At 23.3% G+C, this 15,662-nt stretch overlaps 1 protein-coding gene and 1 long non-coding RNA gene across 3 annotated transcripts in view; one reads left to right on the top strand and one right to left on the bottom strand.

Moving 5' to 3' along the window:
* The window catches only part of LOC135931060 (MOB kinase activator 2-like), a 68,147-nt gene extending 55,667 nt beyond the window's left edge, over positions 1-12,480 (bottom strand). For both annotated transcript variants that reach the window (XR_010572923.1, XM_065467922.1), the window contains exon 1: positions 12,378-12,480. Coding sequence is in view for 1 of the 2 variants with exons in the window: in XM_065467922.1 (XP_065323994.1) it covers positions 12,378-12,394 (17 nt within the window). In the remaining variant the exon portion in view is untranslated. The remainder of the gene's footprint in view (positions 1-12,377) is intronic.
* A 99-nt stretch (positions 12,481-12,579) lies between these two features.
* LOC135931713 (uncharacterized) lies at positions 12,580-13,610 on the top strand. Its single transcript, XR_010573136.1, has 3 exons — positions 12,580-12,631; positions 12,677-13,273; positions 13,319-13,610. It is a non-coding gene; the product is annotated as an uncharacterized LOC135931713 (long non-coding RNA).
* The last annotated feature ends 2,052 nt before the right edge of the window (positions 13,611-15,662 follow it).

Genomic DNA, 15,662 nt, shown 5'->3' with positions numbered 1-15,662 from the left:
AGGTATATTTGGGATCATAATTTTAAAAATATATTTAATTGTTTATATTTTTAATAATAATTTTAAAAATAAATAACTTAAACTATTTTTATTCTTATTTGTTAACGCCTAGTTGGCACCTAAAGGGAATGAGGGGAATAATTTTATTTTTTGGGATATAAAATTCATTGTTTTTTATTTAATTATATTTTTTACCAAGGCGGGAGGGGGGGGGGGGGGGGGGGAGAGAGGGTATTTTTATTTTAATTTAAGATAAATAAAATTCTTTGTTTTTTTTTAAATTATATTTTTTACCAAAACAGTGGGGGGAAGAGGGAGTATTTTTATTTTAAATTAAGATAAATAAAATTCTTTGTTTTTTTGAAATTATATTTTTTACCAAAACGGGGGGGGGGGGGGGAGAGGGGGTATTTTTAATTTAAGAAAATATTTACCATTTACTTTGAAAAATATTAATGGTTTATATTTATAAATAATAATAATATAAGGAAAGTTACAATATTTATGTTATGTTGTAAAATCAAAAAAAATAATGATTAAGGAAAGAAAAAAAAGAATATTATATACTATATCTATATTTCGCAAGAAACAATTTATATTTATATCAATATTCAAACCAGGGTTGGCAAGTCGGTCAATTGACCAGTCTAATTCAATCAATTGACCAAAGGAGTATTTGACCTGGTCAAATACGGTCAAATTGATCACAATTTTTGCTTATTTTTTGGGTCAACAATATCAAGAGGGGAATCTGTATGAATTTAATGAAGTATGTGATATAATTCTAGAATTAGCTATTTTACAAGATAGTGATGACCAAAATATTTTAAGTGATATAATTAATTTCAAAAGAAAAACAGCATGTTTAATATAGCTAATTAGGAAAGTAGTAATTTCCAAAAACAATCAATTCCGACCTCAAGTTAATAGATTAAATTTTCCCACCACATTAAGAAATTAATAATTCCTAGTTCTACTTCTTATTTTGAAGGAAATAGGTCGATTTGGGTTAATATTCTTATAAAAATAGAAATCGATTGAAGATCTAAGACATCAGGAAAATTGATTAAAAAATATTAAAGAAAATAATAATATTGAATATGAATTAGAACAAGAATCTGCTACGGATAGCTAAATGTTATTTATTTAATGACAGTGAATTTAAAAAATTGATATTAAACTTAAAAAAACATTTGAATTTGAACATATTTTACAGGTCAAATACCCTGATTTAAACCGCTAAAAAAAATATTTTGCAAATTATAGGTGCTGAACTAGGAGGGAAAAGGGAGGTTTCGAAGAAACATTTTTTAGGATTTCGAATTGGATTTTTTGTTTAAGAGATAAGGACTCGTTTTTGGCCCCTGTCCTTAGTGCAATTCTTCTACCCAATTGATTTAAGAACTTTAGGGAATGGGGACCGGGGTAAAGAATTAGGGAGAAATCTATATTTATTAAACTTATCGAGTTCTTGGAGTTCCAGGGGTGCGGTATTTCCGTTAGCCGGAAAGGAGGTAACACACGAGACATTCTAGAAAAGTCTTTTGCCGCCGTGATCCGGCTTGGTCAAAGAAACAAGACGAGCGCCAAAAAGAATTGGACGAATACAAAGAGGAATTTCTCATAAGAGGATATTATTGCAAAGTTTAGTTAATCATTTCATCAAAGGGTCAATAAAACCATTATCATAGCACTGAATTAAATCAGCAAAAAAACCGGGTCTAAAACCATCCAACCCATCTGTCGTCCCATTTTTAAAGGACTTCAAGCACTTAAGTACTTCATCACAGGTATGATTGGTTTGGGAATGCTTAGAAATCTTAACATCTAATTCATATTTTTTTTGTGTGTAAAATGTTTATTAAATTAGCCAAAATTAAGTTTCAATTTTATATATTATTAGCTTCAATTTATAAGTAATATCATATTTTGAACAATAAAATTATTCAATACATATCATTATTAATAAATAAAAATGCATTTCAATATTTTATGGCCTAAAAAACCAATGGTTTAGGAAGCCTCTTGAAGTGGTTTGCCTCACGCTGCTATTGGGACTTGTTGAACAAAATTACCACTTTTACAAAAATTAAAATTTAAAAAAATAATTATAATCTTAAGATTTTTTATAAGGCACCTTTATAGAATATAGATTTAGGTATCCAATCATAGGAGCTGCCAAGCAAATAAAATTTAAGAAGTTTTTTAATCTCATAAGCTTTTCCCACATATAACATCTACAACAATTATTTGTACTTTGGACAAATGTTAAAATTTTATGAAGCATATATTTTTTAATGTTTATACCTGATAAATTTTAAATAAAAATTAAAAGTAAAAAATTTTTAACAGGTCTGCTCGTAATTTTTGATATTATTTAGCAAGCTCGCCCAATAAGATAAAGGGGCGTAGGCTAAAAGTCTGCTCGTTTCAGCTAAAAAGTTGAAAAATAGGCAATTGTTACTTTTCAATGGTACATCTTAACTGAAATTTTAACTTAACATGTTTACAATAAATATTTATTCCTATTTGCTGTGAAAAAATTCAAAAATAACGATTATGGCAATTGTCACTTTTCTGTGGAATCTTCACTAAAATTTTAATTTAACATGTCTACAATATATATATTTACATATTTGCTTAGAAAAAATTCAAAAAATTTCAAAAATAACGATTATGACTATTGTCACCTTTCTATGGTACATCTTCACTGAAATTTTATTTTAACATTTTTACAATATTCTTACCTATTTACTAAAAAATTCAAAAAATTTCAAATAACGATTATGACAATTGTTGCCTTTCTATGGTACATCTTCACTGAAATTTTATTCTAACATTTTTACAATATATATTCCTACCTATTTACTTTAAAAAAAATCAAAAAAGTTCACAAATAACGGTTATGACAATTGTCACTTTTCTATCGTATATCTTCACTGAAATTTTATTTTAACATCTTTACAATATATATTTTTACCTATTTACTTTAAAAAAATTCCAAAAAGTTAAAAAATAACGATTTTGACAATTGTCACTTTTCTATGGTACATCTTCACTGAAATTTTATTTTAACATCTTTACAATATATATTTTTACCTATTTGTTTTAAAAAAATTCAAAATAGTTCAAAAATAACGATTATGACAATTGTCACTTTTCTATCGTACATCTTCACTGAAATTTTATTTTAACATCTTTACAATTTATATTTTTACCTATTTGTTTTAAAAAATTTCCAAAAAGTTAAAAAATAACGATTTTGACAATTGTCACATTTCTATGGTACATCTTCACTGAAATTTTATTTTAACATCTTTACAATATATATTTTTACCTATTTGTTTTAAAAAAATTCAAAATAGTTCAAAAATAACGATTATGACAATTGTCACTTTTCTATGGTACATCTTCACTGAAATTTTATTTTAACATCTTTACAATATATATTTTTACCTATTTACTTTAAAAAAATTCCAAAAAGTAAAAAAAAACAATTATGACAATTGTTACCTTTCTTTGGTACATCTTCACTGAAATTTTATTTTAACATCTTTATAATATATATTTTTACCTATTTGTTTTTAAAAAATTCAAAATAGTTCAAAAATAACGATTATGACAATTGTCACTTTTCTATGGTACATCTTCACTGAAATTTTATTTTAACATCTTTACAATATATATTTTTACCTTATTTGCTTTGAAAAAATTCAAAAAAAACAATTATGACAATTGTCACTTTTCTATGGTACATCTTCACTGAAATTTTATTTTAACATCTTTACAATATATAATCTTATCTATTTAACTTAAAAATTCAAAAAAGTACAAAAATAACGATTATGACAATTGTCACTTTTCTATGGTACATCTTCATTGAAATTTTATTTTAACATCTCTACAATATATATTTTTTACCTATTTGTTTTAAAAAAATTTAAAAAAGATAAAAAATAGCGATTATGACAATTGTCACTTTTCTATGGTACATCTTCACTGAAATTTTATTTTAACATCTTTACAATATTTATTTTTACCTATTTGTTTTAAAAAAATTCTAAAAAGTTCACAAATAACGATTATGACAATTGTCACTTTTCTATGGTACATCTTCACTGAAATTTTATTTTAACATCTTTACAATATATATTTTTACCTATTTGCTTTGAAAAAATTCAAAAATAACGATTATGACAATTGTCACCTATGGTACATCTTCACTGATATTTTATTCTAACATTTTTACAATATTTATTCTTACCTATTTACTTTAAAAAAATTCAAAAAGGTTCAGAAATAACGGTTATGACAATTGTCACTTTTCTATGGTACATCTTCACTGAAATTTTATTTTAACATCTTTACAATATATATTTTTACCTATTTGCTTTGAAAAAATTCAAAAAAGTTCAAAAATAACGATTATGACAATTGTCACCTTTCTATGGTACATATTCACGGAAATTTTATTTTAACATCTTTACAATATATATTTTTACCTATTTATATAAAAAAATTCAAAAAAGTTCAAAAATAACGATTATGATAATTGTCACCTTTCTATGGCACATCTTCATTGAAATTTTATTTTAACATTTTTACAATATATATTTTTATCTATTTACTTTAAAAAAATTCAAAAAAGTTAAAAATAACGATTATGACAATTGTCATTTTCTATGGTACATCTTCACTGAAATTTTATTTTAACATTTTTACAATATATTCTTACCTATTTACTTTAAAAAAAAGTTCAAAAATAACGATTTTGACAATTTTCACTTTTCTATGGTACATCTTCACTGAAATTTTATTTTAACATCTTTACAATATATATTTTTACCTATTTGTTTTAAAAAAATTCAAAATAGTTCAAAAATAACGATTATTACAATTGTCACTTTTTTATGTTACATCTTCACTGAGATTTTATTTTAACATCATTACAATATATATTTTTACCTATTCGTTTTAAAAAAATTTAAAAAAGATAAAAAATAGCGATTATGACAATTGTCACTTTTCTATGGTACATCTTCACTGAAATTTTATTTTAACATCTTTACAATATATAATCTTATCTATTTACTTTAAAAAAATTCAAAAAAGTTCAAAAATAACGATTATGACAATTGTCACTTTTCTATGGTACATCTTCATTTGAAATTTTATTTTAACATCTCCACAATATATATTTTTACCTATTTGTTTTAAAAAAATTTAAAAAAGATAAAAAATAGCGATTATGACAATTGTCACTTTTCTATGGTACATCTTCACTGAAATTTTATTTTAACATCTTTACAATATATAATCTTATCTATTTACTTTAAAAAAAATTCAAAAAAGTTCAAAAATAACGATTATGACAATTGTCACTTTTCTATGGTACATCTTCATTTGAAATTTTATTTTAACATCTCCACAATATATATTTTTACCTATTTGTTTTAAAAAAATTTAAAAAAGATAAAAAATAGCGATTATGACAATTGTCACTTTTCTATGGTACATCTTAACTGAAATTTTATTTTAACATCTTTACAATATCTATTTTTACCTATCTACTTTAAAAAAATTCCAAAAAGTTAAAAATTGACAATTGTAACTTTTCTATGGTACATCTTCAATGAAATTTTATTTTAACATCTTTACAATATATATTTTTACCTATTTGTTTTAAAAAAATTCAAAAAAGTTCAAAAATAACGATTATGACAATTGTCACTTTTCTATGGTACATCTTCACTGAAATTTTATTTTAATATCTTTACAATATATATTTTTACCTATTTGCTTTGAAAAAATTCAAAAAAGTTCAAAAATAACAATATGACAATTGTCACTTTTCTATGGTACATCTTCACTTAAATTTTATTTTAACATATTTACAATATATATTCTTATCTATTTACTTTAAAAAAATTCCAAAAAGTTCAAAAATAACGATTATGACAATTGTCACTTTTCTATGGTACATCTTCACTGAAATTTTATTTTAACATCTCCACAATATATATTTTTACCTATCTGTTTTAAAAAGTTTTAAAAAAGATAAAAAATAGCGATTATGACAATTGTCACTTTTCTATGGTACATCTTCACTGAACATCTTTACAATATATATTTTTACCTATTTGCTTTGAAAAAATTCAAAAAAGTTTACAAATAACGATTATGACAATTGTCACTTTTCTATGGTACATCTTCACTGAAATTTTAATTTTTACAATATATATTTTTAGCTATTTACTTTAATAGTTCTTTTACTAGACTTAATTAGTTCATTTAGTCGACTTAATTAGTTCTTTTAGTCGACTAAATTAGTCGTTTTAGTCGACTATATTAGTTGTTTTAGTCGACTGTTAGTCGTTTTAGTCAACTATATTAGTCGTTTTAGTCGACTAAATTAGTCGTTTTAGTCGACTAATAGACTAATTTAGTTGCTAAAGTTTTTAGTCGAATTTTTCGACTAAAACTATTAGTTAGTCGTGTGTTAGTCGACTAAATTTAGTCGATTAACAACACTAAGTATGATAAAGGGCAACTGTCTAAGTTGAGCAAAAATCTATGTCCCAATTATGCCCGAATTAAACAAGTTTGATTGTATTTCATTTGTAAATCATATAAAATATGGGCACATTCCATGTCAAATCGATCACGATTCGGCCGACCCCTTTATGGAATTATTCAGATAGTTAAAAAAATAAGAAGTCTTTTATTTTGCTCTCTAATACACCTGATTCTCGAGATATCGGGGCTCATAGGTGCAAAAAAGGGCTACCTTGGAATCTGTAAAATTTTTAAAATGCTTATATCTCAAAAACTATTTGTAGTAAGAAAAAATAATATATCATTTTAGGTAAAAAAATCTCTAAAGGGCTCTCAAAAAAATAAAAATTGGCGCTAATTTGAGTCTTTAACATCCTTCTCACCTATATTTACCTGTATTTTTAAGGAAAAGGGGAGTTTGTTTTCGAAATTTTTTTTGCTTTAAATACATTTTATAATATATAATGTCAAAACCTTGACGACGCTATCTACTCTTCCATAATATACATTTTATTTTACCAAAAATGGGAAAAAAAATAATGGCGCTTTATGAAATGACGGATTATGGTTAAAATTTTGTTGCTAACTTACCTATATTTTCTCTTTTTATACTAAAAAATTTAGAATTTCTATTAAATATACTAATTAAACTGAGGGGCAGTGTTGACAAATGTCCATTAGACACTTAATAATGTAATAAATTTCCAATAATAAATATCTTTCGTATAATTTTTTTATTCTTCATTTTTATTTATAATATAGAAATATACATGGATAATCAAATTCATTCCATAATTTAAAATATATTGGAAACAAAATTTAGTCAGATAAAATTATATATATTAAGCAAATAAATTAAAAAGATGAATAGTTTTAAATGTCGCATCCTTATGTAAAGCATATGTTCGTCCGGTAGCAGTTGGAGGACTGACCACATCTAAAATTTGAGATTTATCTATCCACAAATTGTCAATCAAGAAGGTATATGTATAAGAATTTGAGAGTCCTTGAGGATGCAAAAAACTTACCCTATTTTTCAATTTTTTTTCTAAAAAAAGGCCATCCAATATTGATTGTCATAGATACCTGTTATATATCCATTTATTTTTTCATATAGTAAATTCGCATTAATATTCGAGTGAAATGTTATTTTTTGCGATTCTGTTGATTTTGAATAAAATTTACCTTCAATTTTATCCTAAGAATTGAAAAATATAAAATTTTGCGTTCCTAGTATTGTACACGCTTTATTAAATTTCTCTTTTTAAATTATTTGCTCTTTTAAAAAATTAGAACATATATTAATAAATTAGAAATCTTATATACCTTTCATATTTTCCCTAGAATAGACAAAAAACTCTTTAGGACAAATTATTTGTTCTGAAGCAGGTCTTGCAAACTAGCCCAGACACTAATCGTTTGACTGTATCTCCGATCCCGTCACATGCCATGAGATGTGGTCCAGAAATGACACTCAGCTTTTATTCAGATCATTTTCATGGTGGCAAAGATTAATTAAATTTTTGCGATTCTTATATTGTGATGCTGCTCCATCTGAAAAGTAGAAGAATTTTTTTGGTCGGCATTAAAATTTCTGTCAAGCATCGTACTAAATATTTTTAGAATAAATAAACGGCAATTGTATTATGAATGAGAGATTTAGATATTATTATGACCAGCAAAATCTGCCTGAAGGATATATTATCCTTCATTTAAATTAATTTTGATATATTGCTTGCTGTTGTTATAGATTGAATAGGATGAAGTGACAGATACAAGATTTGTAAGATCTGTAGTTACCAATTTTGTAGGCAATATATTCGACATCACTTGAATATAATATTTCAATTATCATGACCTTTAATGGCATTGAGCACAATCACAAAAAAAAGGCATTTGGTGATTCTGGATTACAAATTATTTTTGGCAATATATTCTTATATGTAATCTTTGGCAAAAAACTCATCCGCATTAATTTTCCATTTTTAATATAGAATAAAATTTTAATTGATCTGCACCTAGAATAAATGGTTTTCCATTAAAAAAAGAATGTTATTGGTAGACGGACGAGTTAAAATAATAAGCATGCAGAAGGGTTGTAATTTTTAAAATTAACCTGAACGGGCAAGTTAAGAATATTATACAGAGAGAGATCGCTCGATATGAAATGTTTATTTTGTAAAATAATATGCCTAATAAAATATTCCTTTTTAATGCAGTTTTATACAATTTTATCGAACTAATAAATCATTTGTTATGGTAGCAAAGTAGAGATCTAAAAAAATGCAAAATTTTTTGTGGATGGTGGGGAGGGGGGGGGCAGAACTGGAAAATATCATATTTCTTATAAACGTATCAATATTTTCATTTTCCTAAAGAATAATATTTCTCCAATCATAATCCGATTTCGTATAGCTCCATCTATTTTTTTCAATTTTTGGTAAATATATTTCGGAAGAGTGACATCGTATATATTTATAAAAGGCATCTATATAAAAGGGGAAAAAAATTCGAAAACAAATTACCTTTATTGCTTAAAAACACAGGTAAAGCAATATAGGAACCGAAAGTTAAAGACCCAAATTGGCGCAAATTTTTTTATTATTGATAAACCTTTATAGTGCGCACAAATTGAACGTTTCAAAGCAGTGTTTCATAAATTTAATAATATAATTTATATTGTTAAACAAATTAGATAGTTTTAAAAATAATTTATTCTTTATAATTTTTAAGTAAAACAAAAATCGTTTAAGATAAGATAAACAGCAAGCTTTTATTTTCTTCTGTCGGTTGTGTCTGAAAAAAATCTCAGAGTTTTACTCTGATGTCTATCAGGATCGTATAAGTTACTTTGTGATGTCGAATTTTGGTATAAAAATCTTGACAGAATAGAGTACTCTATGCTTTGCAGGCCTTTTCCATATCTAATTGCATTTTACATTTCCTGCCTAATATCTAAACATTGTTTTTTTATTTTAGCTACTTTACGGATTTGTACTTGCACTAATCCAAGGTCATTTTCAACTTCGAAAAGGTTAAAAGCTTATTTAAGAAATGGCACTGGTGAAAACCGTCTAAATGGATTAGCCCTATTGAATATTTATAAGATTATTCTAGATAAAAATTTAATTCTAGATAATTAGCTAAATTTCAGAGAAAAGTAGATCTCTCTTTAAATTCAAATCATAAAATTGCAATATGATTATAATATGTTCTTAGTCATAAAATTTTTATATGCAAAACTTATTATAATGAATTCTTAGTTATAATGAATTCTTAGTTATAAAATATTTATATGCAAAACTTAATTACAATAAATTCTTAGTCATAATATTTATATATTTTTTATATTATACTATATTTAATAAAATGCATTTGCAATAAGAGTTATTTATATATTGATAATATAATTATTTGTATTAATTTTAATTGCTAAATTCTATTTTTTTAAGATTTACTTATATTTTGTTGTAATTATATTTATTTATTAAAATTAATTTGTTTACAATAAATTTTAAATATAAAAATCTGTATAAAATTTATACATTTTAAAATTATTTTTGCATATTATCATTAAAATAAATACATAGTTAAATAAAGGGGTGTTATTTATACTAAAGTATTTTAATAATAAACAAAATATCTAATAAAATTTTCTTATATGCAAAAATTTAATTAAAATAATATTTTAACATAGAATAGCAAATATTAAGTGATCAAAAATAATAGAAGGTTTAAGGGAGGGAGATGGCGATTTTTTTTTCTACACTGAATAGATTTAATTAAATTACAATTGAGCACTAAACATTGACAAAATTTTCAGAATAATGCTTTCAATTGAGTATTAATCATAAATTTGGCCAAAATTTTGTTATTAATATTTTTTTATTTATGATGACTGACTAAGTGGTTAGACACTAATAAAGCACAAAAATTGGTAAATTTTAGAATTATATTTCTACTTCAACAAAGATGATGTAAAGATTACTACTGAAAAATTAATATTATATGATATTTTTTAGGGATCTGGCCGATGGCCAAAGGAAAGGGAGTTTGGGGGTGAAATCCCAAAAAAAAATTTTAAACCCCTCTATGGATAAATCCTGGCTATGCCATTGCCAATCAAATGCATTCGTTTATAGGAAACATTTTGCATTGGCTTTTAAATTTTGAAGTGATAGGATGGGTAGAACATCTTCTAAAAAGTAAAATAATTATATTAAATCATACAATAATATTGTTAGCTTATGGAATTATGATATTACAAAAAGATTTTCTAATTAAATATAGGGCAAGCCTTTTTTTGTTTAGAATTTAAACGTTTCATATTAAAAAAATAAAAGTTAACACTTCAATTTAAACATAGCTATATTTAAGTTTTTTTATTTGCGTTTTGAAACGCTGCATTGAAAAGTTCAATTTGTGTATACTATTAGGTCATTTCCACACAACGTTTTTTCAAAGCAGTTTTGGGGTAATGTATGCAGCATTTTTTTTTAATTTCCAAACAAAGGATACTAACTTGTTTAATTAATTTTTTCTATATAAAAAAAACAATCCAGATCCCTACTTTTTTATCATAAATATAAAAAAACTGGTATGATTTTAATAATGATTAAATGGCTTGAAATGTAGCTCTGGGTTGTTATTTTTCAATATCATATTATATAAAAAAAATTAATTCGACAAGTTAGCTTTTTTTTTGGAAAGCTGGTAGCATTACCCAAAAACCGCTTTGAAAAAATGTTATCTGGAAATGGCCTTAATTTTTTTTACCTACAATATTATATATTATATATTTTTTTAATATAAATAGTTTGGCTCTATTTTGCACCTATGAGCCTAATATTTCAGGAATCAGGTGTGCTAGTAAGCTGTAATAGATGGCATCCTCATTTTATTTACAAATAATTCCAGAAATTTTTAACAATATTAAAAGGGGTCAGTTAAAAATATGTCTTTTTATATCAATTTGTTATAAAATGGCCTATATTAATTTAAGTATCACAAAAAAATTACAATACATGCACAATAATAAAAATTTAAAATTACATATTTATTTAAGAAATTGTATAAATTAATGATCCAAAAATTTCTTGTTATGTGAATTGTAGGGCAGTAACCTCAAAATAATTATTTTAAATCTTCACCTAAAGATTAAATTCATCATATATTACAAAATTGAATGTTTAAATGAAAATGTATTTAAAAGATTGTCTATTGTGAATATTTTTTTGAAACATTATCATATATATATAACAATTATGAAATGGATAGATTTACAAATATCTTCCAAAAAATTTGTATATAGTGAAAATATATACTTAACTAACATATTTTATTAAAATAACAGAAACTTTATTATCACCTTTCATTAAAATATAAATACATTTCTAATTGATCTGACATTTTTTAACAAGAGATGTGCTAGTATATAATATTTAACTTAATATAATATCAATCCACAATATTCTATTTTTTATAAATAATGATCAGATAAATTTTTTCATGTAAAATACACTTATTTAGCAAGATACAAAATTTATTTGATCTGTTTTGTAATGACCTGCACAACTCAGCCCAGCTGAGGTCAGACAATAGCAGGCTAAAAGAAGATTAAAAAAATCACAAAGCAATTAAGAATTTTTGATATTGTAGAGAAGCTTACATGTAGAGTGGAAATTTTTATTTAATGATTAATTAAGAGTCTTATATTTTTATATTGATAAATTATTAGTAAATAATTTTAAATATATATCAGTAAATAATTTTAAATATACATCAGTAATTTCAAATATACAACAGTATATAATTTTAAATACCCAATAAGCCAATCCATATGAAAGAATAAAATTAAGATTAATTTGTAGCCATTATTTAACAGCAATAAATGGTGTCATATAAAGTTATTTTATTTTTTTATTCAACACGCTTGTTTTACAAACAAATATTAAAAAAAGTTGTTTATTATTTTTTTTTAATAAATTTTTTTTTACGTATTTTTTTTAATAAATTTTTTTACGTATTTTTTTTAATAAATTTTTTTACGTATTTTTTTTATCTAATGGAAAAAATGGTAATTTTAAAATTGATGCTTATTTAATATATTTTTATTTAATAGGAATTAAGATATAATTTAGAACTAAAAGATTTTTCTACTTTAAAACAGGTTGTGAGTAATTATGAGAAGAATAATCATCAGCTCATTATTCTTCTCAAAAAGGATTAATTTCAGATAAAAATTCATTAGTTTTACAAGAATGGGATAAGAATATAATGAAAAATATGAAAATGCCCATAAAATACAAACGAGGATCAATTCACAAAAGGCCTAAAAAAATGCAAAAAAAGAGTATTATTTAAAAATTATAAAATATTTCACGGTTAGCAATTTTTGAAAATGATATTATAATATACATGTATTTTAAAAAAGATTTTTCCCAAGCTAATCAAAATATGACTGAAACGATTAACCTACCACATTCCAATACAGAAAACACTCAACTATATGGTATCACTAAAAATTAAATGTTTATTGTTTATTAAAATACATTAGCAGTCAAATTATTTCAAAAAATATGTTAGGCACTTAAGTTAAGATACCAGAGAGTAAACATTTTACTTAACAAAAAAATAGCAACAAACTTATATTTTTACCAATATCATTTTCAAAATATACCAAAAAATTTAAGCCCTCAGTCAAAAACTATTCCAGCTAGTATATTTTGTGTTTTAATTTTTATTAAATATTAAATAAAAATAGCATTCAAATTCTCTTTATCTCAAAATATTTCAAAAAATATATTAGGCACTCAAATTAAGCTACCAAATAGTAAACATTTTTCCTTTATTTTATATAATAAAAATTATAGCAACCAAAACTTTAGACTACACTTCTCTTCAAAATCTTTCAAAATTTTTTTAGGAAACCATAAATAAAACAAATAATTATATATTTAGAATGTTTATATTAAATTTAAAAATATATAGGAACCAAATACAATCTAATAGAGCTTCCAGAAAACAATACAATCAAGATTTCAAAAACCTAATAAAAAGCAATTTATATACATAATTATAATTATATATATATAGAATTATAATATATTATTGTATTCTTACAAATTTTATTTCTACATATATTTTCAATATATTTCTAAAATATAGAATAAAAAATATAAAATAGATTCTTGTGTTATAAATAACAAACATTCAATATTTTCGACAAAAAAAACAATTAAAATAATTCTTTATGTTAAATTATATTGTTTAAGATATATTCATAGGAGGATTCATAGAATAGTTTTTTGCAATGCCTGATCACCATTAAAAATATTATAAGAATTACACAATATAATAAATATTAAAATAAAGTAAATTTTTAGGTTTAAATGATTTAAACAAAGTATAAAACAGATTGTGAAAATCCTATAAATAGAAATATTAGGAGTAACATAATTAGCAAAGTTATAATATTAAGAATTATTTGAAACAATTTATTGAAGAGATCAAAATTTGAAGCCTTTCCTAAATTTTCAATGACATAAGAATAAGCTGTAGACATTGATGTTCATGTTTTTCACAAGTCCCTTGCAATTTATTTTAGTATCTTTCAGCCAATTTATTTTTATGTTATGTAAAAAAATAATAGCATATTTGGGATTTGACTAAGAAATCTGTCACCATGTCTTAATAAGCTAACAAAAATATTTTACTTTTATATATAAAATATCAAACTGAATAAATATTATTTAGTAAATTTTGATATTACATTCACCTTACGATTAAAATAAAAAATTGTATTTATAAATCTTAGAACATTAAGCTTAGGCCATGCATCTATATAAATATGAAAAGCATAACAAGTCTGGTGTACCAGGATATATAGGTTGTTTTACTTTATTAACATTATATGACAAAATTGCATGAAGGTTAATTTATATAATGAAATATTACATTTTTAATTGTATCAAAAGATTATAATAAAAACCTAATTCATGATTAAATAAGACATTCAATTAATCCCATTAATTGACCCTATTGTTTGGGAATATTGTTATATTCCTCAACATCTATAAAAAATTTTAACAATTGGAATATAAATGTTTTAAATATAATAATTTGATAAGGTATTCTTCTCATAATTACTTACAAACTCTTTTAAAGTAGAAAAATCTTTTAGTTCTAAATTATATCTTAATTTCTATTAAATAAAAATATATTAAATAAGCATCAATTTTAAAATTACTATTTTTTCCATTGGATAAAAAAAATACGTAAAAAAATTTATTAAAATACGTAAAAAAAAATTTATTAAAAAAAATAATAAACAACTTTTTTTTAATATTTGTTTGTTAAAGGAAAAAAAACAAGCGTGTTGAATAAAAAAATAAAATAACTTTATATGACACCATTTATTGCTGTTAAATAAAGGGGTTCATATTTTTAAGGTTCGGGCCTAAATATTCTCACAGCGGTTAATACAAACAAGACATTTTTAATTTATTAAATTTTATTTATATTATAATTTATGCAATATATATCTATGAATATTTAATTATATATAAAATATTTAAATATATATAAAGTGATATTTAAATATAGAAATAAAGTAATATTAAATTTTATATAAATAATATTTAAATAATATATAAATATGTAATAATATTTATATGTAATATTAATTATATTTAAAATATTTAAATATATAAAAAATTATATTTAATTAAATAAAATATAGGAAGAATATATTTAAATATATAATCATCTATAAAATAATTTATAATATTAAATTAATTCATAGGCGTAGCCAGGGGGGAGGACAAGGGGAAATTCCCCCCCCCCTTCAGAAATATGTCACTTTTTGTAAATATCATTTTAAACTATTAAAAAATGTCTTCCTTAGTTCTCTCTTTACCCCCTGTCCCCCAAAAATGTTTGCACATATCTTAAACAATAATTTGAAAGAAAGAATGTGAAAGTTATAATAATGTTTTATACTAAAACTGTTAACTATAATTCATATTTTTTAAAAAGAGGTTTATATATAAAAAAAGGTGAAACCAAACAAATTTTTTAAGAAATGAAATATAAGCCAATGATAAGTC

Source organism: Gordionus sp. m RMFG-2023, chromosome 1, assembly GCF_954871325.1.
Source record: "Gordionus sp. m RMFG-2023 chromosome 1, tfGorSpeb1-WG-v2, whole genome shotgun sequence".
In the NCBI taxonomy this organism is placed as follows: Eukaryota; Metazoa; Nematomorpha; class Gordioida; order Chordodea; family Parachordodidae; genus Gordionus; species Gordionus sp. m RMFG-2023.
This window is presented reverse-complemented; position numbering and strand designations above follow the sequence as displayed.